The sequence below is a fragment of the Procambarus clarkii genome, chromosome 42 (assembly GCF_040958095.1).
Source record: "Procambarus clarkii isolate CNS0578487 chromosome 42, FALCON_Pclarkii_2.0, whole genome shotgun sequence".
Classification (NCBI taxonomy): Eukaryota; Metazoa; Arthropoda; class Malacostraca; order Decapoda; family Cambaridae; genus Procambarus; species Procambarus clarkii.
In genome coordinates this window covers 1,852,222-1,879,328 of record NC_091191.1, presented here as the reverse complement: position 1 = coordinate 1,879,328, position 27,107 = coordinate 1,852,222, and the positions used below count along the sequence as shown (strand labels likewise).

Sequence of the window (27,107 nt, the reverse complement as noted above, 5' to 3'; positions counted from 1 at the left end):
GTCCAGCATGAGCTGCTCAGTGTTGCATCATGTGGAGGCATGCGTCAAGGGTAACAAGCTAGTTACTCTCCTGACAAATGGATTTGGCTTTCGCCCTTTCGCCCAGCGGTTAACTCCTCGTGCCTCCCAGCTGGCCCTCAGGAATGGCAACTCCATTTTCGTTGTCACCAGAAGGAACAGCCTGTCAGGCATCCAGAATCAACAAGATGATAATGCAACTGTTAAATGCCAAGCAACAAATATATTTATTAATAATAAGCAAAGCAATTCACAATATTTTTCAGATATCAGTAAAAATAAAGAACATTTCAAGAAGCTTTCTAGCAAAACCCATCAATCTTCCTGCACAGAGGACTCTTGGAACCTCACAAAAGGCTACTGCAACAATGAGACTGAACCAAAATCTATTCTCAATCAATATAATGAACACTGGACAGCTTTTTGTTGCAGAGATGAGGCTGCTCACACCATTGACTCTGTATTTAATGTGGCACTGGTGGTGAAGGATGTGGACAGTGTGACAGAGCTAGTCAGGTCCCAGGGAGGACAGGTGCTTAGAGAGCCAGCAGATATATCAGATGATTTTGGTCATGTCAGGTACTCGATAGTGACCTCTTGCTGTGGTAATATAGTACACACTTTAATAAATAAAAATAATTATAAGGGTGATTTCTTGCCAGGATATGAAACCACAGAAGATTTGAATGAATATGCCGGGCAGGAGAATAAAGTCAATAAACATCTTTTTGACAACTGTATTTCTTTTGCAAACAATGTTAATTCACCATCTGTTATACAGGACATCAATGTATCTGATGGAATTCCAAAGCAAAAATATATGGATTTACACAAATTTACCTCTTCTTTGGACAAAGTGGCCACACCCATACAGCGTCCAAATGACCATGTCCCAATCTTAACACATTTTGATCATATCACCTATGTGTGTGAAGCTGGAAAATCTAAAGATTTAATTGCCTGGTATGAAAAATGCTTTGGAATGCAGAGATTTATGGCCAATCGGTGAGTATTAGCTGTACTGATGCTTATGTATGACTGTCGGTGAACAATAGAGAGAACTACAAAATGTTAATTGGGGCCATGTGAGGCTAGGATAATAAAAATTATCATACAGCAATTTAATTTAGTTTGCAGCTGAATTATTTGATCTAGGCTCATCATCTATTTTTCAACATATGTACTATGTCTCATAATTCTCCTTTAAATATTGTTTGAATAGTTGATTATACAAAAACGTTTATAAAATATACTGTACAGTAATATTAAAAGAATGACCAAAAGTACTAAAAGATTATAAAACAGTGCTAATGGGTTAATTTAGTGGTAAAATATGTTAAGCTACTATACAGGCATGAGCAGGGCAGTTGGTGGGGTCTAGTAAAATATTTTGGCCAATACCAATATGTCTATCTCGTAAAGGTAGTAGTTTCATTAGGAAATCTATCATGATGGGCACTTTTTCCTGCTGTAAATCCACACGAGCAGTAGCAGTACAGTACAGTATATAACTTTCTGGATAATCCATAACCCATAAATATTTTACTGTTGAAAATCTGCTTAATTAACCTGATTTATTTTTCTTGAGCAGTGAAGAAAATGTTGAGGAAGGGTTTGTCCTGGGCGGCAATATTGGTCTACGACTCAAGGTCCTCGAGTACTGGCAGTGTGCCGAGACGGGCTTGGCCTTCCCCACTGCTTCCACAGGTGATTCCTCATTAAAACTGGTGATTGCTGAGCCTCTACCAGATGTCAGTAAGTACAGTATACTAACTTTCAGCACCTAATTCTTAAGGTAACATTATTAGATGTACTTATTCACTATCAATCAAATTCAAATACTAGTACACCCCATATATGTGTCATTTTTAAGACAAAAGCATCTATGTTAGACATGTACCTAAATGGTAATATGTTAATAATTCCCAACTTCATAAATGTCCTTTATGTATAAAAGTTCCATCATTTCAAATATTTTGTATAAGGTAAATTTTAAATACTACAGGCTTGCCTATTAATGCAGATCACAGTACAGTACTTGTAACACTTTTCAATTATATAGAAATTATTTATTTAATTACTGTATTTAGAAAAAGTCAGCTACAATAATTTTGTAACGATTTTAGTGTGTGTTAATCTTAGTCCACAGGATTACTTCACAGTGACACAGGAGGGAAATATAATATGAGATTCATGGAAAGGAAAGAAACAACCAGATCTAATAGGAATTACAAAAATAAAATAAATAATAATAATAATGTTACAGTAGTACTATAAAATGTAAGATTTCCCACTGTTGGGAACAGGAAGCCCATTATGCTTATTGAGGTCTGCCTTAGCCACCAACTGACCTTCCCAAGGATGCAACCCACAACAGATACCGAACTCCCAGGTATCTAGTTCACTATGGCAAAAAAAAAAAAAAAAAAAAAAAAAAAAAAAAGGCATCAGGTACAGTATGAGGAAACGTGCCCAAACGTCTTGTGCTGCCTGGGAATCAAATTGAGGACATTTTCAGCCAACTGTGTTTATCACTGTGCCACAGTATGGGGGAATTTTTAAGAGCAGATACCAAAAGCACAGTTGGAATGTATTTTAAGAGTAAATAATGAGGAACAGTATTACATACATACTCTATGTAATGTGTCTGATTAGCAGAAATGAATGATGTTGCTAAAAGAATTATTAATCATTGTACTTTGGCATTTTATAAAGAAAGTCTTGAAATATTGAAATTAAAATTTTGGATTCGTTCAAATGTTCAACGTGACATTGAAAGTTTCTAGTTGCCATCTTAAATATGAAAATTATTTAAGACTCCAACAGTGTCATATATTGGAGATTTATGATTATTATTAGAAAATACATGTACAGTATATTTGTTAATATTTTCAGGTGAAAGCCAAATAAACAGCTTCCTTCAAGCACACAAGGGCCCTGGAATACAACATATTGCATTACACACTCCCACCATGACTGCTACTGTCAAGCAAATCAGCGATAAAGGAATAGCATTTAGGAAACCTCCACCAGTATATTATCAAGAGGTATGTTCTCTATATCTATATACTGTATATTATTGCCGTGTTAGTAAATTTTATCTATTTGCACTATATTTTTAAATAAGATTTTTATGCACAATGCAGAAACCAATGTGTGTACATTCTTCTATAATAATACGTACACTACTTCATTGTTTCAGGAAATAGACAACCAGTCTTTATATACAAGTGAGGTTTATATCATGGCCCCCCCTCCCCTTAGTTATTAAATGTCTCCTAAGGCTAGTTATTAAATGTCTCCATTAGTACAGAAATTGAACATAAAAGTACCTGGAAATTGAGAAGTAGGTGTATGCCATACACTCTATTTCCATCACTGGACATAGGATGCCACTGCCACAGACATGACGGAGGGAGGATGATCGCCAGTTTTGTGTCAGGGTCCAGAACATTAGACGCTGTAGAACCATCAGAAGCTTATCCTGGAGTAGGGATGAAGCAGATCTTCCAGGTGCACAACTAGTGGTTCTGGTCATCCATTGCACGAATCCCAGAGGGATTAAGAGAGAATGAAAGTTCCCTACATTAGGAAGGAGGAGGAGGAGGTTGGAACCCATGACCACAGGATGAACTACCAGACAGTAAGGGAGGCCGAGCACAACTGATGCAGGACATAGTACCTTCGTCCCATATGAAGCTCCTCTTTCTAAATGGGGAGGAAACTGAAGTAAGAGTTTGTCCATGCTGTGGTGGAGACCTCCTTTCTTCTATAAACGATGCTGTTCTGGACATCCAATCCATCCACAAAGGACAGCCCCTCACGGGCATCCTGTGGTGTGTGGGTCAATGACCCAAATGGAAATTCTATCAGAGTGGGTGTCTTAGCTGCACACCACTTCAGTAAGCATGGCATGCAAAATGCCCCGCTTGCTATCAAGGTGACACCATGGGAGGGGGGAACTAAAAAGGCAAGTCCTGTCACATTTGCAATTTGTAAAATGAAGAGCAGATTTTCTACTAAGATTGGACTTTTATGTTGCAATTAGTCACATGGATTTTAGATTTGTAAAAACACACACAAGCCTTTAAATATGGCAAGGGTTATCTTGGTGTGATTTTGGGGCTTAGCGTCCCCGTGGCCCGGTCCTCGACCAGGACTCCTTTTTATTACACACCCCCAGGAAGCAGCTCGTACCAGCTGTCTAATTCCCAGGTACCTATTTACTGCTAGGTAACAGGGGCATCAGGGTGAAAGAAACTTTTTGCTCATTTGTCTCCGCCTCCACCGGGATCAAACCTGGATCCTCAGGACTACGAATCCGAAGTGCTGTCCACTCAGCTGTTAGGTGCCTGTCACAGGATTTGGAGTACCCTAAACTGGTATGACACACTATGTACAAATATGGAATTTCTTAAAAACGAGAATCATCTTTTTGTCATAACCATTTTAGTATTTATGCATTTCCATTTTGCAATATGTATAACTTCCCAATTTAAAAATAAATGGGAATGGAGCACTTACATTTGTTTGCTTCACAATACTGTAGTGTTAAGAGACTAAGAATCATGTGTGATAATATTAATTTAAGAGATTTGTGGATTTTTCTGAAACCACTATATTTGAATTTATTACTAACAATACAGAGATATGATTATATCTCCCATTATAGATATGGGAGAAATGGATAATGCTAGTGAGGGGGATTTATTTTACCACACTAAGCATCTGAGGCTTTTTCCTTGAAGTTTAATTGACAAAGAAAAACTAGACGCACCATTATTCTCATACACAACAGGCACAATTTTCATTATCTTTTTATTTATAACAGGGTATCAAATTGGAAGAAATTGAAGAAGCAGGTCATGGCGAGGAGGTTAATCTTTTCAAAGAACTTGGGATCTTGTTGGATTCAGAAATAGATGTCTTTGGAAATAATGAAGTTCCTGATGAAAAGAGGTAAGCAACAATAATAAAATACAGTGAAGGTCTCAATAGGATTAATTAAGGTAAAGTAATCTCTGGACAAGAACATAAAATCAACTCGTGGCTACTCAGAGAAGAATTTGTATACAGCACAGGAATGTAGTGCCAAGCGGGTTCAAGCACAAGTCCATCGCAATCTATGCCAAAGGCAACCTGAATGTGAAGTTACCATGATCTGATATCCCAGAGAAGGGCAGGAGCAAACATGGCAAGAGCTGACTGTTGCAAGGGAAGAACCCCACACACATCATACTGATACAAAGAATAAGAAAACATCTGTTTTGAGCAACAAACCCTCTAGATAAAGAACCATCTCCAGTGAGGGTCAATAGGCTGCCCAGGACCCTCTTCTGGCAGTCCCAAATCTCCGAGACTGTCTCCTGCAGAAGAATCAAAGGGATTGGGGAGCAGAGCCAACAGTTTCCCAGAGCCCCGGACTTATTTGAAGAAAGAATAGACGGGGTGTCAAGCAGAAGCCCCTGAAATCTGGAAACATAAGAACATAAGAACAAAGGTAACTGCAGAAGGCCTATTGGCCCATACGAGGCAGCTCCTATTCTATAACCACCCAATCCCACTCATATACTTGTCCAACCCGTGCTTGAAACAATCGAGGGACCCCACCTCCACAATGTTACGCGGCAATTGGTTCCACAAATCAACAACCCTGTTACTGAACCAGTATTTACCCAAGTCTTTCCTAAATCTAAACTTATCCAATTTATATCCATTGTTTCGTGTTCTGTCCTGTGTTGATACTTTTAATACCCTATTAATATCCCCCCGGTTATGTCCATTCATCCACTTGTAAACCTCTATCATGTCACCCCTAACTCTTCGCCTTTCCAGTGAATGCAACTTAAGCTTTGTTAATCTTTCTTCATATGAAAGATTTCTAATTTGGGGAATTAACTTAGTCATCCTACGCTGGACACGTTCAAGTGAATTTATATCCATTCTATAATATGGCGACCAAAACTGAACTGCATAATCTAAATGGGGCCTAACTAGAGCAAGATATAGCTTGAGAACCACACCAGGTGTCTTGTTACTAACGCTGCGATTAATAAATCCAAGTGTCCGATTTGCCTTATTACGAACATTTATGCATTGATCCTTTTGTTTTAAATTCTTACTAATCATAACTCCCAGATCCCTTTCGCAATCCGACTTCGCAATCACAACACCATCTAGCTCGTATCTTGTAACTCTATCATCATTACCTAACCTCAGAACTTTACATTTATCAGCATTAAACTGCATCTGCCAATCCTTTGACCATTTCAAAACCCTATCTAGATCAACTTGAAGTGATAGTGAGTCCTCCTCCGAATTAATTTCCCTACCGATTTTCGTATCATCGGCAAATTTGCAAATGTTGCTACTCAAACCTGAATCTAAATCATTTATATATATTATAAACAACAGAGGTCCCAGGACAGAGCCTTGAGGCACTCCACTTACAACATTTTCCCACTCTGACTTGATTCCATTTATACTAACTCTCTGTTTCCTTTGGTATAGCCATGCCCTAATCCAGCTTAATATAGCACCCCCAATACCATGAGACTCTATTTTTTTAATCAGTCTTTCATGTGGCACTGTATCAAAAGCTTTGCTAAAGTCAAGGTATACAACATCGCAATCCTTACCACTATCAACTGCCTCAACAATGCTAGAATAAAAAGATAACAAATTTGTTAAACATGAACGGCCATTTATAAAACCATGTTGCGACTCAATTATTAATTTATGTTTTTCAAGATGAAGACGAATTTTATTTGCTATTATAGATTCGAGTAACTTTCCCACAATAGACGTTAGGCTAATTGGTCGATAGTTAGACGCAAGTGATCTATCTCCTTTCTTAAAAACTGGTATCACATTAGCAACTTTCCAAAACTCTGGCACTCTGCCTGACTCTATTGATTTATTAAATATGGTTGACAGTGGGTCACAAAGCTCCTCTTTGCATTCTTTAAGCACCCTAGCAAACACTTCATCCGGCCCTGGGGATTTGTTTGGTTTGAGTTTTACTATTTGTTTAAGAACATCCTCCCTGGTAACTGCTAAACTCGTCAACCTGTCCTCGTCCCCACCCACATAGACTTGTTCGGCTGAAGGCATATTGTTAAGTTCCTCTTTAGTAAATACAGATACAAAATATTTATTAAAAATACTACTCATCTCTTCATCACTATCTGTTATTTGACCTGTCTCAGTTTTTAATGGACCTATCCTTTCCCTAGTCTTAGTACGATATAACTGAAAAAACCCTTTAGGATTTGTCTTTGCTTGCCCTGCTATGCGAACTTCATAGTTTCTTTTTGCTTTCCTTATCTCTTTTTTAACATTTCTAACCAGTTGTACGAATTCCTGTTCTAAAGTGACCTCCCCATTTTTAATCCTTTTGTACCAAGCTCTCTTTTTACCTATAAGGTTCTTCAAATTCTTTGTTATCCACTTTGGGTCATTAGTATACGATCTACTCAATTTGTATGGTATACTACGTTCCTGTGCTTTGTTTAGAATATTCTTAAATAAGTTATATATTGAATCCACATCGAAATCCCCATTTAAGTCACCTATCGCTGGGTTCATGTCTCGCTCCAAGACCGGCCCACACCCCATACCCAAGCCTTTCCAATCAATTTGACCCAAAAAATTTCTTAGGCTATTAAAATCAGCTTTTCGAAAATCTGGCACTTTAACAGAATTTTCTCCTACTGGTCTATTCCATTCTATGCTAAATCTGATTTCTTTGTGATCACTGCTCCCTAGCTCACTCCCTATTTCGATGTCATTAATTTGCGTTTCCCTGTTAGTTAACACTAAATCTAAAATATTATTTTCCCGTGTTGGTTCCTTAATGTGTTGCGTAAGAAAGCAATCGTCAATTAATTCTAGAAAATCTTCTGCTTCACTATTCCCTGTTTTGTTCAACCAGTTTATTCCGCTAAAATTAAAGTCACCCATGACATAAATACTGTTAGATCTAGATGCTCTAGATATTTCATCCCATAGATGCTTTGCTTCCATTCTGTCTAAATTTGGTGGCCTATATATTACTCCTATTATAATATTATTAGCTTTTTCGTTTAATTCAATCCAAATAGTTTCTGTGTGTGGCTCTGTTTTGATTCCCTCTTTGAGACTACATTTCAAATTGTCCCTAACATATATGGCTACTCCACCTCCTCGTCTAATATATCTATCTGTGTGAAATAGTTTAAATCCATATATTTGATATTCAGCTAATAGTTCTCTATTTTCTACATTCATCCACGTTTCGGTAAGTGCAATAATATCTATTTTTTCTGTGCAGACAAGAGCATTTAATTCGTTAATTTTATTTCTTAGACTTCTACTGTTAGTGTAATATACCCTAAGTGAATTGTTATTTTGCGGACCTTCTCTTTCCCTGATCGTTTTGCCAATTCCTTTCTCCCACAAACACATACTTTTATTACCTCCTTCCTCCAAATCAATTCCCATACCTCTATCTACTAACAGTTTAAACCCAAACAAACACCTCTAACCACTTCTTCTAGCGAGTTCGCAACAGCAACAACCCCAGCTCTCGATAGATGCACCCCATCACGAGCATACATTTCATTTCTTCCATAGAAGTGTTCCCAGTTGTCTATGAAAGATATTGCATTTGATTTGCAATATCTTTCCAGCCGGCAATTGACACCAAGTGCCCTCGATATCCATTCATTTCCCACTCCCTTTCTTGGAAGAATGCCACATATGATCGGGATTCCTCCCTTGCTCCTAACTCTATGGCTGTTTTATACCTCTGAATCAGTTCCTCACTCCTAACTCGACCAACATCATTTCCTCCCACGCTAATGCAAATAATGGGATTGTTCCCATTACCAGCCATAATATCATTCATGTTGTTTATAATATCACCAATGCCAGCTCCGGGATAGCAAACCCTTAACCTGTTCCCCCTATCTCTAGCACAAAACGTTCTATCCAAATACCTTATCTGGGAATCTCCCACAACTAATGTTTGCTTAGGTACTTCCTTTACTTTCTGAGGGGCCTGCGCTTCCTTTCTCTTCGTTGCTTTCCCTTTTGCGCGATCCACAGTCTCTCCACAGCACTCGTCCTCCAAAACGTCAAATGAATTTGAAGTTGCTATGGCGTTTGAAGGCGGCTTTATCAAAGTCTTCTTAAGGCCCCTGTCTTTCGCAACTCTCCAAGACGAGGTCCCTTTACTGCTGGTCTCCTCCTTCGTTACTTCTCGTTGTTTTTTAAGCTGACGCACCTCCTCCCGCAGAGAGTCCAACTCTGTCCTCAGGGCTCCCACTAGAGTCACCAGGTCCTTCACTACAACTTCCATATTGCTATGATAATATAACAAAAGGTGGTGCCTTCAGGCACATTTCTAAGGTACAAGAGAGGGAGAGAAGAAAAAATGGGTTCTGAAGTAAATCTAACTGACACTCTGCAGTTTCGTAGCCATTTAGGGGCCCAAACCAAGGCGAAAGTTAAGAAGTCAACCAACTTTACTCATTTGCTAGAACAGAAAAGGTAGAGGAAGACAATGAAAGCTCAGTACAAGTGGCCAAGGCACTCAAAATCCTTCTCACAATACAGAAAATTGTGTAGTACCTCCTACACAATAGTAGGAGCAGTACCTGCCTAGGAGGTACTGGTCCTAGGCAGCAGTACCACCTATAGCAGATAGGGAACAGAACACTAGGTACCACAAAGCACTAACATGTTAAATGGCTGCACCATGATAGGCTGTTAACCGAGGAGGTGACTGCCAAAATAGAAGTCTAGCACCAACAAATGGCACAGACCCAAATATGGAAGAAGTCATGCACCCAAAAGGTCAATTGATGGAGGCAAAAGTTATAATCATCAGTATTCAAAAATACCAAAATGCCTCCTTAGAAATTGCAAACAGCAGTATCTGCCATGGAGTTGGCTGGTGAAGCCATAACCCAAATGAAAATACAAGACTGAAAGGTAGGGTAAACTAACTAGCCCATCACATAAACAGGCATGTGAGGTATGAGGCAACTTGGCTGAACCAGCCCTGAATCCCAACCACAATCAGGCAAAAAAAGGCATATTCAGGCCTGGCAAAAAAATCACTTACAAAACCCAAGTGCACCCTCACCAAATTTTTAAACAAAAACACAAAACATACAAAAACGGCAGGACTAGGCGTGATCGCAGTACTGTATGTTACACTGCCACTAGTGGCAGCCAAGTGCAACTCAAGGTACAGTACATGTTTACATTGCAGCAATTTTTCTTGGTTTAGAATTGATCTTTGATCCAAATTTCTCTTTGATTTTGACAGAGCCAGAGCCTGTTCCTGGCTCCCAGTAGGATGGGTCTCAGAGGTCTAGTGCATCTCCTCAAAGCATTGCTGAACTGGCACTTAGCTCTGGGACCCACCAACATAATTATTATAATTATATTCACTAGCTTGAATTATTAGTATATAATCGAATGTACAACATTTGTACATCCTCTTTGACCTATACAAACACACTTTATATGACTACCATTTTGTCGACTTCAAAATTTGCTGTAACTCTCTCTCTCTCTCTAATTACCTAAGTATAGTTACAGGATGAGAGCTATGCTCGTGGTGTCCCGTCTTCCCAGCACTCTGTCATATAACGCTTTGAAACTACTGATGGTCTTGGCCTCCACCACTTTCTCACCTAACGTGTTCCAACCGTCTACCACTCTGTTTGCGAAAGTGAATTTTCTTATATTTCTTCGGCATCTGTGTTTAGCTAGTTTAAATCTATGACCTCTTGTTCTTGAAGTTCCAGGTCTCAGGAAATCTTCCCTGTCGATTTTATCAATTCTTGTTACTATTTTGTACGTAGTGATCATCTCTTTTTTTTTTTTTTTCTTCTCTCTTCTAGTTTTGGCATATTTAATGCCTCTAACCTCTCCTCGTAGCTCTTGCCCTTCAGTTCTGGGAGCCACTTAGTAGCATGTCTTTGCACCTTTTCCAGTTTGTTGATGTGCTTCTTAAGATATGGGCACCACACAACAGCTGCATATTCTAGCTTTGGCCTAACAAAAGTCATGAACAATTTCTTTAGTATATCACCATCCATGTATTTAAAAGCAATTCTGAAGTTAGAAAGCGTGGCATAGGCTCCTCGCACAACATTCTTTATGTGGTCCTCAGGTGATAGTCTTCTATCTAGAACCACCCCTAGATCTCTTTCTTTATCAGAATTCTTTAAAGATTTCTCACATAATATATAGGTTGCGTGGAGTCTATGGTCTCGTATTCCACATTCCATAACATGGCATTTATTAACATTAAATTCCATTTGCCAAGTGGTGCTCCATATACTTATTTTGTCCAGATCATCTTGAAGGGCATGACAATCATCTAAGTTTCTTATCCTTCCTATTATCTTAGCATCGTCAGCAAACATGTTCATATAATTTTGTATACCAACTGGTAGATCATTTATATACACAATAAACATCACTGGTGCAAGAACTGAACCCTGTGGTACCCCACTTGTGACATTTCTCCAGTCCAATACATTGCCTCTGATTACTGCCCTCATTTTTCTATCAGTCAGGAAATTTTTCATCCATGTTAGAAGGTTACCTGTCACCCCTCCAATATTTTCCAGCTTCCAGAACAACCTCTTATGTGGTACTCTGTCGCAAGCCTTTTTTAGGTCCAGATAGATGCAGTCAACCCAAGCATCTCTTTCCTGTAAAATCTCTGTGGCTCGATCATAGAAACTGAGTAAATTTGATACACAGGATCTTCCAGATCGAAAACCATACTGTCTGTCTGATATAATATTATTTCTCTCCAGGTGTTCTACCCATTTAGTTTTGATTGGTTTTTCCAATACTTTCACTATTACACTAGTCAATGATACAGGTCTATAATTAATAATGCAATGTGTGTGTGTACAGTATCAGTCTTTTTGCAAAATTGTGCTTAACTTTTTATGTTGTCTATATAAATTTATCATCTCACTAACTACTACATTATTTGCTTTTGTAAGAGATTTATGTAGTGATTGAAATAAAAGCTAAAAGCTTTTGAATTAAAAGCTTAAAAAATTAAATGAATTCAATCCAAACTAATTACACTTTCTTACTGTACAGTACCATCTTTTCTTCCCCTCAGTTACCTGATGCAAGTGTTCACTATGCCCCTCTTTGAAGAAGACACGTTCTTCTTGGAAATAATCCAGCGCTGTGGTGCTACAGGCTTTGGTGCAGGAAATATAACCGCTCTTGCAAAGTCCATTATACTTTACAATGAACAAGCTAAAAGGAATGAGCTTAAGGAATAATCATAAAAAGCTTTAATAGCAAGTACTGTATAGGTATAAATAAAAATCAGAGAAAATGTAAACAGTATTTTGGTCCCAAACAAATTTTCTGATTTACTCATTACTTAATAAACTATTGCACATTTTTTTGTGTACAAGTAATTTTATTTATCATAAACTTGAACACAAAACAAAATCAACAAAATGTGGAACCATTAAAATAAAATGATAATTGTTTACATATTTTCTAGATGAGTTTTGCCTTCTGTGATGATTAATAATATGGATTTTGAAGATCAAGTGTAGACAAATCTTTGTTAGTCATGTATTACATTATACATGGTCAGCAGTACCAGTTATATATTGTATATATATTCATTCCCACCATGTACATAAAAGTGGGAAACAGAGTTATGATAATAAATGTACTGAACGTATATTGGTGTACTGTATAACCTCATGAGCCTACGTATATGCAACCCATCCTCCGAATTGACAGTACGATTTAATACTAAGTGTAATAAGTACACTTTCTTACTGTAATAAGCAGTGCATAATTGCACTTACGGGGCTGTTACATTGACCCAACTCCCTCCCCCGCTTTAATTATTCTCGTTTTCTGTTAAGTGACTCAGAATTTTAGGATGACGTTTTCAATTTCGATTTGCAATACACAAGTTTTAAATATCAGGAATTTCTTTTTCAGGTTTATTAAACAACATAGATTTTATGCAAAATTTTAAAATATCCTGAGTTAATTTACAATTTATTGATATATTTTAGTTTTGTTTTATTAGTTTTATAAAACTGTAATATCAATATAGCTATAAGTTAAGTACTAATTGTAATTAGGAAGCAATAAAATTATTATCTTCAAAAACTAAGACGGTTAGGTGAGGTTGTGGTTTTCTATTCAGTTTTTCAGGTAAACTCAAATATTCACAATATATTTGACAGTACGATTTAATACTAAGTGAAAATAAGTACAATTCCTAACTGCTATGAATAGTACATAATTGCACTTAATTGTCTTCTTACATTTACCACCCCATTTTTGGAGGACGGGCTGGTATATGTATACTAGCATAGTGTAAAAAAAAAAAAAATTCACATAGTTAGGTTTGCTAATTCTTAGCTTCCTACAATTATTCATTAATACAGTAATTATGATGAGACATGCACACATCATTTTTATTAGAATAGTAAATAAATATGCAACACTGTTTCGTTCACAATATGATCATATTTAACCCCACCATCAAGTGATGTCAATCGACACATGAGTGATTAACGATTTGATGTCATATGACGGAAAATATTTGCCCACTTCACCTGTGACATTATGTGCATATTTTGCTAGTGTGTGACTGAACGACTGTCATTATACTGATGGCAGTATGTTTCCTTTCACCTGACGCCTCTGTTCCTCTAGCAGTAAATTGTTCCACAGGAGTTAGGTAGCTGTGGTAGATTGCATGCTGGGGAAGATCAGTGGTATCCAAGGGATTAGTTTTGTGACTCTAAAACAGGCTTCCTGACACAATGGCAAAACCAAACTTTTTTTCCATAATTATCAATTTGTTTGATATTTTTAGCTCTTGTAAAAAAAACTGTGAACCAGGAGGTCTAGTCTGAGACCAGATTAAGGGTCACTGACCACTGACTCCTAAAATCCACCATAAAGGAGGTAGGAACAGAGTAAATGGAAAAAATATTTAGAGCTAAGGGCTTTTTTAGTGTGTGGGGAAATATTTGATACACTACACTGCATTTCCAATAAATTTATAACTTTAAAGACTAGTAACAACAATAAATTTATGACTTTCAATTAATTATATATATATATATATATATATATGTCGTACCTAGTAGCCAGAACGCACTTCTTAGCCTACTATGCAAGGCCCGATTTGCCTAATAAGCCAAGTTTTCATGAATTAATTGTTTTTCGACTACCTAACCTACCTAACCTAACCTAACCTAGCTTTTTCGGCTACCTAACCTAACCTATAAAGATAGGTTAGGTTAGGTTAGGTAGGGTTGGTTAGGTTCGGTCATATATCTACGTTAATTTTAACTCCAATAAAACAAAATTGACCTCATACATAATGAAATAGGTAACTTTATCATTTCATAAGAAAAAGATTAGAGAAAATATATTAATTCAGGAAAACTTGGCTTATTAGGCAAATCGGGCCTTGCATAGTAGGGTTAGAAGTGCGTTCTGGCTACTAGGTACGACATATATATATATATATATATATATATATATATATATATATATATATATATATATATATATATATATATATATGAAGGGAAAGAAAGGACTTGGGTGCATTGTTCTATATAGTTTATACATTACAAATATCTAATGCATTAATATATATATATACTTCAACATGAATCCAGTATGATTTCTCCTTATATAAATCTTGATTTACCTTAATTCACTTTGGTATCTTCTTGATATGCTTTAGTTCATGGGTGAGCCAAATAGCAAAAGAGAGTGTGAGAAGGGACCCAGACTGATGCATGGCTGCCAATCCAATGGGCACATACAACAGCAGAGTTGCAATGCCTAGGCCTACCTGTAAGATAAAATTAGTAACAATGTAAGGAATTACCATATTAAATTATAAACTAATTTTTTACAGAAAATTACAGAACACAAAATATTTTGGCAGAGAGTATTTCAAGACCAGATAACAGTGCAAGGTACAGTATTTCTACACTCATAATGGGGTACCCTGGGAAACATTACCTCCTGTTATTTATGGCACTCAACATCTCTAAGCAATTACACACCGAATATTACAACAATATTAGGCAATTTTACAAATTAAGCAGTTTGTCCACTTCCAAAAAGTGAACCCCCAATCTGTGTACATTTTTATGAAGTCTACTGAGAGCTATACCGTAGTAGTTCTGGTACTAAGAAAAGATTTGAAAAATGCAAATTGATGAAGTGTGAAACAGTAAACTACATGAATGCTTTTTTTGTACTGTTACTATGATCTGAGCTCTATAGCTCACTTTAGCTGGATGATTCCCTCCAGTGTTCCCTAGAATCATTGTGACCATACAGGAACATTTGAAAAGTTCTTTATTACACCAGTACCTTGAACGTTACCAAGCCTGGCTGCATAATTCACTTCCTCACTGACAGATGAATCTCATCTTAGCAGCAAAAAAATAGGATAGTGCATATCCCATAAATGCAGCAAAAACCAGGTTTTTACTTATTATTTTCTCTAATACATCTTTCCTGTTTCTTACATATGAATGAATGACTATTCTATTATGTATAAATGTAATAATTAATGAAAAAACATAAAACCTACCTGCATCCAAGTCACCGCCCCAAGTGCTGTGGCTGCAGTGTATGCTCGTGGGGGCAGCTTCACTCCTCTCCGAGACCACACCATTAAGGCTGTGGCCAAGCACAGAGAAACTGTTCCCTTCAGGAAAAAATATTAAATTAGGGTCTACCCTTAATTTTAATTAAAAAAATTATATACCGTTAAGTAGTAGAGTGATCGTGTTGGCTTTGGCCACCTACGAAAGCACTTGAGGGGAAGGCATTAAGGGGGCAGTCGTCTCCTAATAATGGCTCATATCACTAGCTAAATTTACAGAAGCACTACTTATTGTGTGATACATTTTCTCCTTAACACTGCTATTTCAATGGTAAATAAGTTGCTTTTTCTTTTCATATTTTTCTACTCAATCTTTCTAAACATTCATATTATTTTTAAGAAAATATATAAAGGTATCTTTTAAATCTTTTAATATCTTAGAGAGACTATTCTATGAGAGAGAATCCTCTCAATATAGGATAAGTTCCAGAGGGAAAGATGAAACTGGGTATTGTATAGACTATATTTATGTGACAGTGGAGAAACCCCAAGGAGGCACGTCACTTTTGAAGCAATTTAACAAGACGTTTACACACCATTTCCTGCTGTCATCTGCCTACATCAAATTTGACTGGATAGTATTGTACTCCAATTAGGCCTATACACTAGGTTTACACCTTTTTCTAATATTCTAATCACTTAGATACAATGTTTCAATTGCAGGCAACTGAGGGAGATATCCCCAGTCTCAATGCCAGACATACCTCACAATACTGTACAAACGATATTATGAATATTGAGAAAATCAGTAGAAGCCATGACAAGGATTCGAACCTGCACACTGAGTACTCCCAAGTACTTAGCCAGTGTGCAGGTTTCAATCCTCATCATAGCTTCTAATTGATTTTCTCACTGATACATCAAGCTAATGCAATATTTTTTTGCCTTATAAATATTCATAAAAACCTGCAAGAATGCCTAATAGAACATTAACCCACAAGCTTACTGCAAGTGGTGGTGACTATTCATCAGTGTACAATGAGGATGCTACATGCAATTTGTAAACTTACACACGATTTGTGTTCCAGAACCAAATCCAACCCCATATTATATTATATTATATTATATTATATTATATATATATATATATATATATATATATATATATATATATATATATATATATATATATATATATATAAATTCATAGAGGATGAATATGTAGCTGGATTGATAGAAAAGTGAATGAATGAAATAGTTGAGTAGATGGGTAAATGAGTGGTAAATCGATGGGTGGAGTTGTAGGGAAATAGAAAGTGGGTATGTGGGTTGATTTGAGGATTGGTTGATGGGTTGGGTGGGAGGATAGGTCAATTATTGTGTGACTGGGGTAGGACAATGGGGTAGTATTTTTTTTAAATGCTAACCAACAGATAATAGAGTACCCTCCTGCAGCTTCCTCTAGCAACCATGGCAATACCTGATATGGCACTCCTGGCACTGTTGCATCAAGTTTATCCAAGTGTCTTTTACTTCAACTTCAGTGCCTACTTCATTGTCTAATGCTGCTTCTGGCCTTTCTGGTCTTTCCCCAATCCAGGTCTCCTCTTTAATTATGTTTAGTAATTTTCCTGGAATCTCTTTGTTAAGTTCCTCACCTGGCTTCCATTAATACTTTCTTCCCTCCTTACCACATGACCTATAACTATCATTCCCCCTCATAATGCTTTTGCTGCTCTCATTCTCAAGCTGTTTTTTTTGTTTGCACCTTTCCTGACTTTATGTGTACTCATTTTTGGCTCTCTTAAGCTCTTCCCTGATCTCTATGACCTGTTTTCTAGACTTCTTCCATGCTTTATACCATACCGTGGTGTGATCCATATGTCAATATATATAAAAATGAAGAAAGTGTGTACCACTTACCATGATTCTGTGGTCAAACTGTACTGTTGTTGGGTTTTCAGTGAAGTTTCGAAGAGCTGGAGAAAATGCCAAAAGGTCACTGGGAATCCACCGATCAGCAAACTTTGGGAAAGAGTTGTATACCAATCCAGCATCCAGTCCAGCTACCAAAGCCCCTAAAGGAAAGTGTAAAAATGTATACAACTGCATCATCATATAAATATTAAAATATTACATGTACCTAAATGTGATATGTAGCATAACCAACAAAAGTTACTTGCATAATTTAAAAGAAACATTAAACTTAAATCTGACAATCAAATTTTATGTCTAATGCACAAAAATAAAAAATTAAAAAAATTTAGCAACCATTTTATGCTGAAACGTATCACTGCATACAAGAAGAGTTGCAACAACATACCTACACAATGAGATAAGCTCTAAAAATGTTTACATTTAAAAAACATGGAAGTGCAGAATGAACTTACTACAGAAAATAGTGAAACAGATGCATGTACTATCAAGAATGAATATTAAATTAATTGATTATGCACCTTCGGCCGAGCGGACAGCACACTGGACTTGTGATCTTGTGGTCCTGGGTTCGATCCCAGGCGCCAGCGAGAAACAATGGGCAAAGTTTCTTTCACCCTATGCCCCTGTTACCTAGCAGTAAATAGGTACCTGGGTGTTAGTCAGCTGTCATGGGCTGCTTCCTGGGGGTGGAGGCCTGGTCAAGGACCGGGCCGCGGGGACACTAAAGCCCCGAAATCATCTCAAGAATCTCAAGATAACCTCAAGTACAGTACAGTACAGGTACTATACAATAAAATACACAAACTCAAAAGCAAATAAATTAAATGTTACTGTGTGAATGATTAAAAAATAAAGTTTAGTTAATATAAATCAATACCATACCTGAAAGTGCTGTGATGAACACCCAGCCCTTAGTGATGTGAGCAAGCTTACGAAACCTTTGTGCTTGGGCAGTTACCTGATGGACAACCACTCATGTTAATATGAATTGCTTCCTCATATGGCAAGTTATTTTAAAACATATTCATGTACAATAGTAAGTGAAGGTAATAATGCCAAGCCTTTCAAACCACATATGTAGGTGGGCTTTTACATATTAACAGGGATTGGGAGCCAAGTATGGATCTGAACAAAAAAATTGTGGGTGTTTGTAAAAGCAAAGTACATCCAACCAATCGTTCTCTCTTTCAGAAACAGGACTACAGTATTCACACTTGTATTACTTTAGCGATTACCTCGGCTTTTCTGCTAACACTTTTTTTTCCGTCAGCCATAATAGTTAGTGTCCTATTATCTGAACTGTCATTGTCTTCATGTTTCTTCTGATGGATAGTCAACTTCTCTAACTTTTATACCAACAAGATAAAGAGAGTATAGTGTACCATTTGCCTCAATCACTGCCTATGCTGATGAAAATAAAAATATAAAAATGCATTGCTTTATCTTAACAAATTTGACATACCCCATGCGCCACCCCTCAACTATGCGATTTGGGTCCCAGCGTTTCACGGGAGCGCGCGTTAATTCAGAAAAGTGCATACTCTCTTCAACTTTGTCACCTTAATTCTCGTCCTACGAGATTAAAATTGGTATTGTGTTCGCAATAGAATTTTCTACAGCACTAAATGCATATAAACTCCAAAAGCCCGGCTAATTACCCGCAGCAAACAGAGAAAGTGCGAACGAGTTACCCAGGAGCACGCAAAAGCGATAAAATGTGTTCACTCTTTTCACTCTGATCACCTCAATTTTTGTCCTAGGCCTTTCATTTTGGTATCAATGGGTTCGCAATAGAATTCTCTAAAGGAATATTAGCATATAAAATAAAAAACCTGGTCACGCTCCACCCGCTGACGAGTTGAAGACCGGCCACGCGTTAACCGCGAGTGAGCGCCCAGACGCCTTCCAGCTACACTCCCAATTCCTGCCCACAAATGTTTAGTATTTAGTATTTTAGTATATATTATACTATAAAACTATATATTATACTATAAAACTATATATTATAGTTTAGTATTTTTTGTGTAGTAGCTGTACATCACATAAGCATTGTAGATAGCCATTTGCACAAAATAGAAGGTTATTTTCTTCGTCCATTTGTGAGTTTTCCTTATGAAGTGATAATATTTGATCATTTGGTCAAAGTGATCAACACCTTTCATGTTTGTATTGTAGTCACAGATTGCATTCGGCTTCTTGAGATGATGAGATGATTTCGGGGCTTTAGTGTCCCCGCGGCCCGGTCCTCGACCAGGCCTCCACCCCCAGGAAGCAGCCTTGTTGTTGTTACCAAAGGCTTGTTGACAGTTACCAAACAGTCCCCCAAAAATCGGATAAAAAACCGATTTTTGGCGATTATTTTAGTGGACGACGCAGCATTGCGTCATGCCCGGGATTACCGACAGTAAACGGATGACGCAGCATTGCGTCATGCCCAGGATTACCGACAGTAAACGGATGACGCAGCATTGCGTCATGCCCGGGCGAAGTGTTAAAATGTATTTATTAACATTATTAGTTTTTTAACTTGCAATACTATTTGTAAGTTTATTTTAATTTGTTCCACAAGATCATGTCTTTATTAATACTGTACAGTGAAACCTCCAAAATTGGGACCTTCCTTAAAACACTTTCACCATTTTTCCATCCCCAATTTATTTTTCTTAACATTTCTGACAGCCCAACGAAACAACTGGAAACAACCAAGAGCCAGAAAAATGTGTCTTATTATTGTTTTTCATAAATTTCGTTCCTTTTCTTAGACACGTAAAACCAGGAGAAATGGTATTACTGTAACTTTTTTAAAAGATGCACATAGAATTTAATGAAAAGTATTTAAAGGTTATCATTGCCTCATTCATTCATTCGTTTGACTTTTCTAGAATATCCCTGTACTGTATGTCTGAGAAGTTCTTGCCTTACCTGTACAATTTTCTGAGGTGGAAAAGTCAGTGTAATAGCATTCCACAAAAACAGGCTGTACAGAACAAAGGCAGATCCAAGATGAGCCATCAGACGGTACTGTGATACTCTAGGAACGTCCAAAGGATCTTTAAACCGATCCTCGAGGCCAGACTTCACCATGTACCATCCTAGGAGACCCTACACAATAAATTATATTAGAAATACTGTAGTATATAATAATGCAGGTGTTTGAGTAACTTTTATAGAATTTTTACCTAATTATGAATTTATTGTAATAACTTTATTTTTGTAAAAAAAAAAAAAAAAAAAAAAAAAAAAAAGATAATGCATTTAGGTGTCTGAACAGTTTGTGATATTCTGTAATACAGTACTACTACAGGTTTTAAAAACACTGCATAATATACTTGGCTTTGGTGTCTATTTAGATATCAACTAAAAAGCTCAAGTCCACAATTGTGTAGTGAATACAGTAATTAAAATGCTATATATATAATATTTTACCTGAAATCCAATAAGAACCCCACACGCTACCACTCTCTTCTTCAGTGCACGAGTGAACCACCCTTTATGCCAGAAGTAGGCAGCTGGAACCAAGAAGAAGGCCCCAATGGTTCGACCCCACTGTCGGTGACCATATTCCATCCACCAAATGAACTTAAATTCTTGTAGGGTCATATTTGCATTTTTCCTGTGAAGGAAATAAGCCATAAGTATAATGCATGAGAAATACAGTATACATAGTACAGGAAAATCAGAGTTAGTGAACAAAATTAATAATATCAAGAACTTATGGAACTGTGTGTGAAAAAGTAAACGCCAACTAGATTTTTTTGTCAAGGATATTCTTGCAATCAACAATGGTATTCAAGGGGTGGCGAATCTGAAAATATGAATATCATCTAGTAATGAATAAAGTAGCTGCAATAAACACAGGGTTGAGTACATGGAGTAGTAATGTGTGCATGAAATACAATGAGCTATATGAATAATGAAATTAGGACATTGTTATGTATTTAAAGAGAATAATGCGAGTATACTAGAGTACAGTATAATGATTATACTGTAGTAAGGTCTGCAAACATAATGATGTAAAGAATGATAAATTTAGCGAATGTAATAAGTATCAAGCATTCTAAGTATATGATTAGTAAAGAGTATAATGAATAAAGTCAGCTCTAATCAGAGATTAATTATTTTATTTTTCAAACTGTAATATGATAAAATATTCTCAACATAAGGAAGGAAAATATTAAACAAAATACAGTACCATAGTTGCCATTCAGTCTCACTGCTCAATAAAAAGGTGGCATTATAAAAATATACAGATACAGTATACAGTGATGAAGTCCTGTCAATTTCAAATTACTGTAATACAAGGATTCTTTCTCAAGATCCCCCCCCCCCACCATGAACTCCAATAAAGAAAATTAATGGTAACTGTTCTGGGGTTACTTTATTAATTTCAATAATAGCCATACATTTTTTGCCAAATTAAAGAATTTTAAATTTCAAGTTAACCCAATGAGACCTTCGAGATACGCTACATGTTTTGAATGAAAGCTCGTCAAGAGAAAAAAGAAAATTATAAGAAAACCATAAAATATTCCTAATGAGGACATCTAATTATGTCCTCACTAATTCTAAATAGTTGTTAAATCATTTATATAGTCTACAGTATACTAATTAAACATTTTATTTTTTTCCTCTATGAAGTGGTTAAATATTGCACAGTACTTGATTATATTTTGGAGGCTGTTCTAAAACTGGTGTGATGCCCAAGTTCTATTGAAGCTGTCTTGAAAATTATGAAGATCATGTTCAATATTAAAGTCCAGAAGACTATAGGATTTTGAAAATATAATGTGAACAGGAGAATGTGTAAAATTTTTAAGTTTAGCTTGTTCCATTTACAGTACTTACAATTTAAACTCAGGAAAATCTTGATATTGGGCAAACTCTCGCTCCCATTCACCTTGAGACAATGGTGGGCGCTTGCCAAACAGGTGCCAGTCAGTCATTGATAAACCTGATTCTGTTAAGCGTGTTAACCCTCCTGGCAGGAAAGAACTTTATGTAGAAGGTAAATTTTATACAAAATGTACAGGACAATATAAAGTAAACTCTCCAAAATATAGACCTAGGAATAATGAACCTAACCTGCCAACCCAATAACTCCTCTGAAATTCCAATTTGTCAGAAAAAAAATTGAATTTGCAGTGAAATATGAAACATTAAGGAAAATAACTTCCTGCAAATCATTTTTTTTTTTTTTTGCAATTTTTTTTCTATTCTTGTGCTTATCATTCAGTGGTATGAGTAGGTCAAGAGGAGGTGCTAGAAATGTTGCTAGTACTACTGTTTTTATAAGGTAAAAAAATCATCCCAAGTACTGATCCAATGAAACATATTAGGCTGTAGCAAAGTCTATAAACCTAGTTTGGGAAAAAATTGTATGGCTGATTTATATTTTGGAAGTGGTGGAAGTTTGAATTTTCTTCTGTGGGGTAGCAAAAATGTTATTCTCAAAAATGATTATGAAACCATATATTATTAATTACTTACTGGGACAGGTTCACAAGGTCTTTTATAGAAAATTTTGAATTAAAGAAATAGTTTTAGTAGAGGAAAAAGTCAATGGGCCTGGCTTATTTACACCATTAGAGGGTCATGACTATCTTATGAGCAATAAAGTTTAGGGGCTGAGGTGTGGGATTAGTACTGATGATGAGGTTGAAATCTTTCGAGTTCTCCTAGTAGATATCCATATGACAGTTTGAAATTATAATTTTGCACTAAAATTAGCTAATAGAACATTTGAAAACCAGGGTACAAGAACATTAGAATAACAAACTGCAGAACCTATTGGCCCAGGCAAAGCAGCTCCTATTTATTCCCAACCAAACTATAATTCATATACCTTACAGTACATGTCTAAGAGCCACTTGAAACTATCTAAAGTCTATTGTTACATGGTAATCTCTTCCACAATGCCACAATCCTATTTCCAAACCAATGTTTAACCAGGTCTTATACAAATCGAAATCAAATTGCATCCATTGTTTTTTCACTGTTGTGGGAAACCCAAAAACACATTTAAAAGAAAATTGTATGGTTAATCTTAATTTTGAATTGGCAGTTTTTCTTTAATCATAGAAACAATCCAGACAAGGTGAAACCTCTTTACAGACAGGTTCTCCTAGAAGTCAGTCATCATATGACAAGCTGAAATTTAATATTTTCAAATTTCACCATAGTGGGAAAATAAAAACCATGAACCTAAATTTTTTAATACTCAGAAGGCATTTTTTTTTAAAGATTTTCGAAGATACAGCATGGTATATAGTTAATGCCATGGGTTTCCTATTAAGCATAGTTCAAATAATATTTTGTCATTTTATTTTGAATTTAACATGAAAAATCAAGAAATATTTGGTGAGAGCCTGAAGAGGGCAATATTCAGAGAAGCCATAATTCTTTTAAATCATGTTCAGAACATTATAATATGCATTCTGGAGAATCCACTATTTATATCTATAAAAGTGAATATTTCTATGTGCCAGTTTGCTTTTTTGTTTGCCTATTAAAGGTTGGGAGGCTAGATGCTTGGGGCTAGCCTCAACAAGCTTTGCAGGATGACTGGTCTTTCTCAAGGGATGGTCATAGGTGGGTCAAAGTTGACCCTCGTTCACCCCTCCCTCTACCATCACATAAAATGGCAAATCATACGAATTTCCAATCTCGATAAATAAGACTCCAGCCTTTCAAAGATTACAGGGATGAAGGGAAGGTGCTGAAGAGGAGAAGAAGAGCAATGGTAGGTACATCCATTAGTATTGTATATATTTTATTCATATGGAAAATCAACAGTTAAAAACTAACTTCAGTTCAGAGACAAAATAATGCAAACACAAAACAAATAATAATTTGTATAGGCATATGAAAGCCAATTGGTATAGATGACTGACCAGCTTCTAATGTTTGATAAAACAAATAATGCACTATAATATGTAAATGCAATTAATTACTTAACTCTATTTACAGGAATAGAGTAAAAGATGATGACCAGTATTCCTTAATTAAATATCTAAACATAATAAGTCACAGACCAACCTAAATGGCTCACTCACCCAGAACAACTGCCCCGAAGACCATGCCTGAGCAGCCATACAACCATCGTCCCACCCACCTCCGACCAACTTCGGGTAACTCATCACCTGCATTTTGAATTACTTTGCTTGCTACTGTAACTGTAGTTCGCCTTAAGTAAGGCTGAATCTGCACAAACTGCAATTAAAGGATATTATTATTATTATTATTATTATAATAATAATAATGACCAAAATATGAGTTACAGTACAGTAATATTTAATAAATATTGTAGTATAGTAGAGTACAAGATTCTTTAATATTTCCATTTTTTGTTTTTAGTAAGAGGAACTTTACATAACCTTTAAAAGTTTCACATCATGTCCTATTTCTCACTCCTAACCTTAGCCTCACACATCCAGAAAACTGTGACTCTCTGACAGGAGCAATATGGAAATAGGGTTACTCATCTTGTCAAAAAAAGTTGTATCACACAACTTTAAACTACACGGCAGTAATTTCACTAGACATATCACTTCATAACCAAGATGCTCTACTAATGGATTTTAAAACCCATCTAACCTCACCCAACTGGATATAAGTCAGATCGCATCCAAGATAAATTGCCAATTTTAAAAACCTACCTAACCTTACTCAACCTAACCTAACTTAATTAACCTAACCCAACTTAATGTTGCCTAACTTAACTTTACCCAACTTAATGTTGCCTAACTTAACCTTGCCTAACCTAACCTTGCCTAACTTAACCTTACCTAACTTAACCTTACCTAACTTAACCTTGCCTAACTTAACCCTGCCTAACTTACCCTTACCCAACTTAACCTTGCCTAACCTAACCTTGCCTAACCTAACCTTGCCTAATTTAACCTTGCCTAATTTAACCTTGCCTAACCTAACCTTGCCTAACCTAACCTTGCCTAACCTAACCTTGCCTAACTTAACCTTAGCTAACCGAACGTTATATAATATACAGCTCTGATAGGATAACCCCAGTAGGTGTGAGGGAGAGGCGTGTATGGGGTGATGGTGTCTGACCTTGACCCTGGAGGGCAGGACCTGGCCGGCCCGACACAACCTCGCAGCCAACCCCAGGGCGATCATTCTCTCCCTTTAATGACTTCTTCTTCTTCTTGATGATTTAATAGCCACGATTTTAATGACCTGCCTGTGTGTGTGACCTGCAGGAAACAGTCACATGTACCTGTGCAATGTACAATATACCTGTTAACATTTTATAAACTTTGCTAGAATTTACCTACTTAATATTATGTTAGATTAAGGAACTGCCCGAATTTACCTACTTAATATTATGTTAGATTAAGGAACTGCCTGACACGCCAGTGGCTTTACAATAAGTTAGACACATCATACTATGTACTCTCACAAGCTCAATGTACCTTCTTGTATATATATATATATATATATAAATAAGTCAAAAGATGAAGAGCGTGATAAGGCAGGTCCTCCTCAAGTCACGTCGTACACAAAACGAAGCGCCAACAGATTTTGAAACCTGTAAATCGTCTACAACATTGCGATTTGTTAACCCAACCCAACTGAGCTAATATAGCCTAAGCTAATACATCCAAACATAACCATATATACGGCTTTAAGAAACAACGAGTTTGGTGGCAGGGTGTGATAGTGGTGGAGAGGACCACACCTCCCCCAGGCCGTGGACGTTCACAGCCGCACGTGGCCACGTGTTGGCCGCCAGTTTTGAATGACATTGTCCATGAACAATCGCAGTTTTGAATGACATTGTCCATGGACAATCGCAGTTTTGACTGAGATTGTCCATGGACAATCGCAGTTTTGACTGAGATTGTCCATGGACAACCGCAGTTTTGAATGAGATTGTCCATGGACAGTCGCAGTTTTTGAAAGACATTGTCCATGGACAATCGCAGTTTTGAATGAAATTGTGCATGGACAATCGCAGTTTTGAATGAAATTGTCCATGGACAATCGCAGTTTTGAAAGACATTCATTGTTCATTGGCAATCGCAGTTTTGAAAGACATTGTCCATGGACAATCGCAGAGTCGGTGTTCGGCAATTATAAAAATACAAGTATCTTCGCTTTAAATTCTAATATGCCCATGGATCCTACGAGGTTCTGGCAACACGGTCGTGCAAACCGTTTTATGTTATGATGAAAAATAACGTAATTATGGTAAATTTTCCAGCCGCAATTGTCCCCAATCTGGTCCACGCGGCTTGGATGCGCCGTAGGGTGTTGCCTCATACTTGTAAACGCTTAATTTTTCGTAATAGTGTAGAAAATAACTTGTTTACTTTACTTAAAATTTACAAAATTTACTCTACTGTTATGCATAAACAAATAATAAACTCACTCATTGGCGACTGTAGCGTGTGAGAGGAGGGAGTGTGGCTTGAGCTTAGGAGTCAGTCACACGTTGTGTCCCGTTGGTGGTGGAAGTATCGTCGGTGGGCTCTTACAAATCTCC

General features: G+C 36.7%; 2 protein-coding genes across 12 annotated transcripts in view; one reads left to right on the top strand and one right to left on the bottom strand.

Moving 5' to 3' along the window:
- The window catches only part of LOC123770337 (4-hydroxyphenylpyruvate dioxygenase-like protein), a 32,523-nt gene extending 19,778 nt beyond the window's left edge, over positions 1 to 12,745 (top strand). For all 6 annotated transcript variants that reach the window (XM_045762134.2, XM_045762133.2, XM_045762136.2 and 3 more), the window contains exons 2-6: positions 1 to 1,023; positions 1,610 to 1,773; positions 2,914 to 3,065; positions 4,850 to 4,977; positions 12,161 to 12,745. In XM_045762134.2, the coding sequence (XP_045618090.2) occupies positions 8 to 1,023; positions 1,610 to 1,773; positions 2,914 to 3,065; positions 4,850 to 4,977; positions 12,161 to 12,329 (1,629 nt within the window). In that variant the 5' untranslated portion in view covers positions 1 to 7 and the 3' untranslated portion in view covers positions 12,330 to 12,745. The remainder of the gene's footprint in view (positions 1,024 to 1,609; positions 1,774 to 2,913; positions 3,066 to 4,849; positions 4,978 to 12,160) is intronic.
- LOC123770341 (heme A synthase COX15) lies at positions 741 to 27,107 on the bottom strand. Of its 6 annotated transcripts, XM_045762153.2 has the most exons (11): positions 26,234 to 26,371; positions 25,673 to 25,838; positions 24,658 to 24,814; positions 22,451 to 22,583; positions 21,032 to 21,218; positions 20,528 to 20,707; positions 18,488 to 18,563; positions 17,591 to 17,745; positions 15,653 to 15,769; positions 14,753 to 14,899; positions 741 to 1,807 (listed from the first exon to the last, which is right to left on the bottom strand). In XM_045762153.2, exons 2-10 carry the CDS (start codon positions 25,736 to 25,738, stop codon positions 14,759 to 14,761), a joined length of 1,212 nt encoding a protein of 403 aa, XP_045618109.1. In that variant the 5' UTR covers positions 25,739 to 25,838; positions 26,234 to 26,371; the 3' UTR covers positions 741 to 1,807; positions 14,753 to 14,758. The 6 variants fall into 6 exon arrangements, with proteins under 6 accessions (XP_045618109.1, XP_045618105.1, XP_045618103.1 ...); XM_045762149.2 differs by lacking the exons at positions 741 to 1,807; positions 26,234 to 26,371 and adding an exon at positions 26,994 to 27,107 and having other exon boundaries at positions 12,382 to 14,899; XM_045762147.2 differs by lacking the exon at positions 741 to 1,807 and having other exon boundaries at positions 12,382 to 14,899.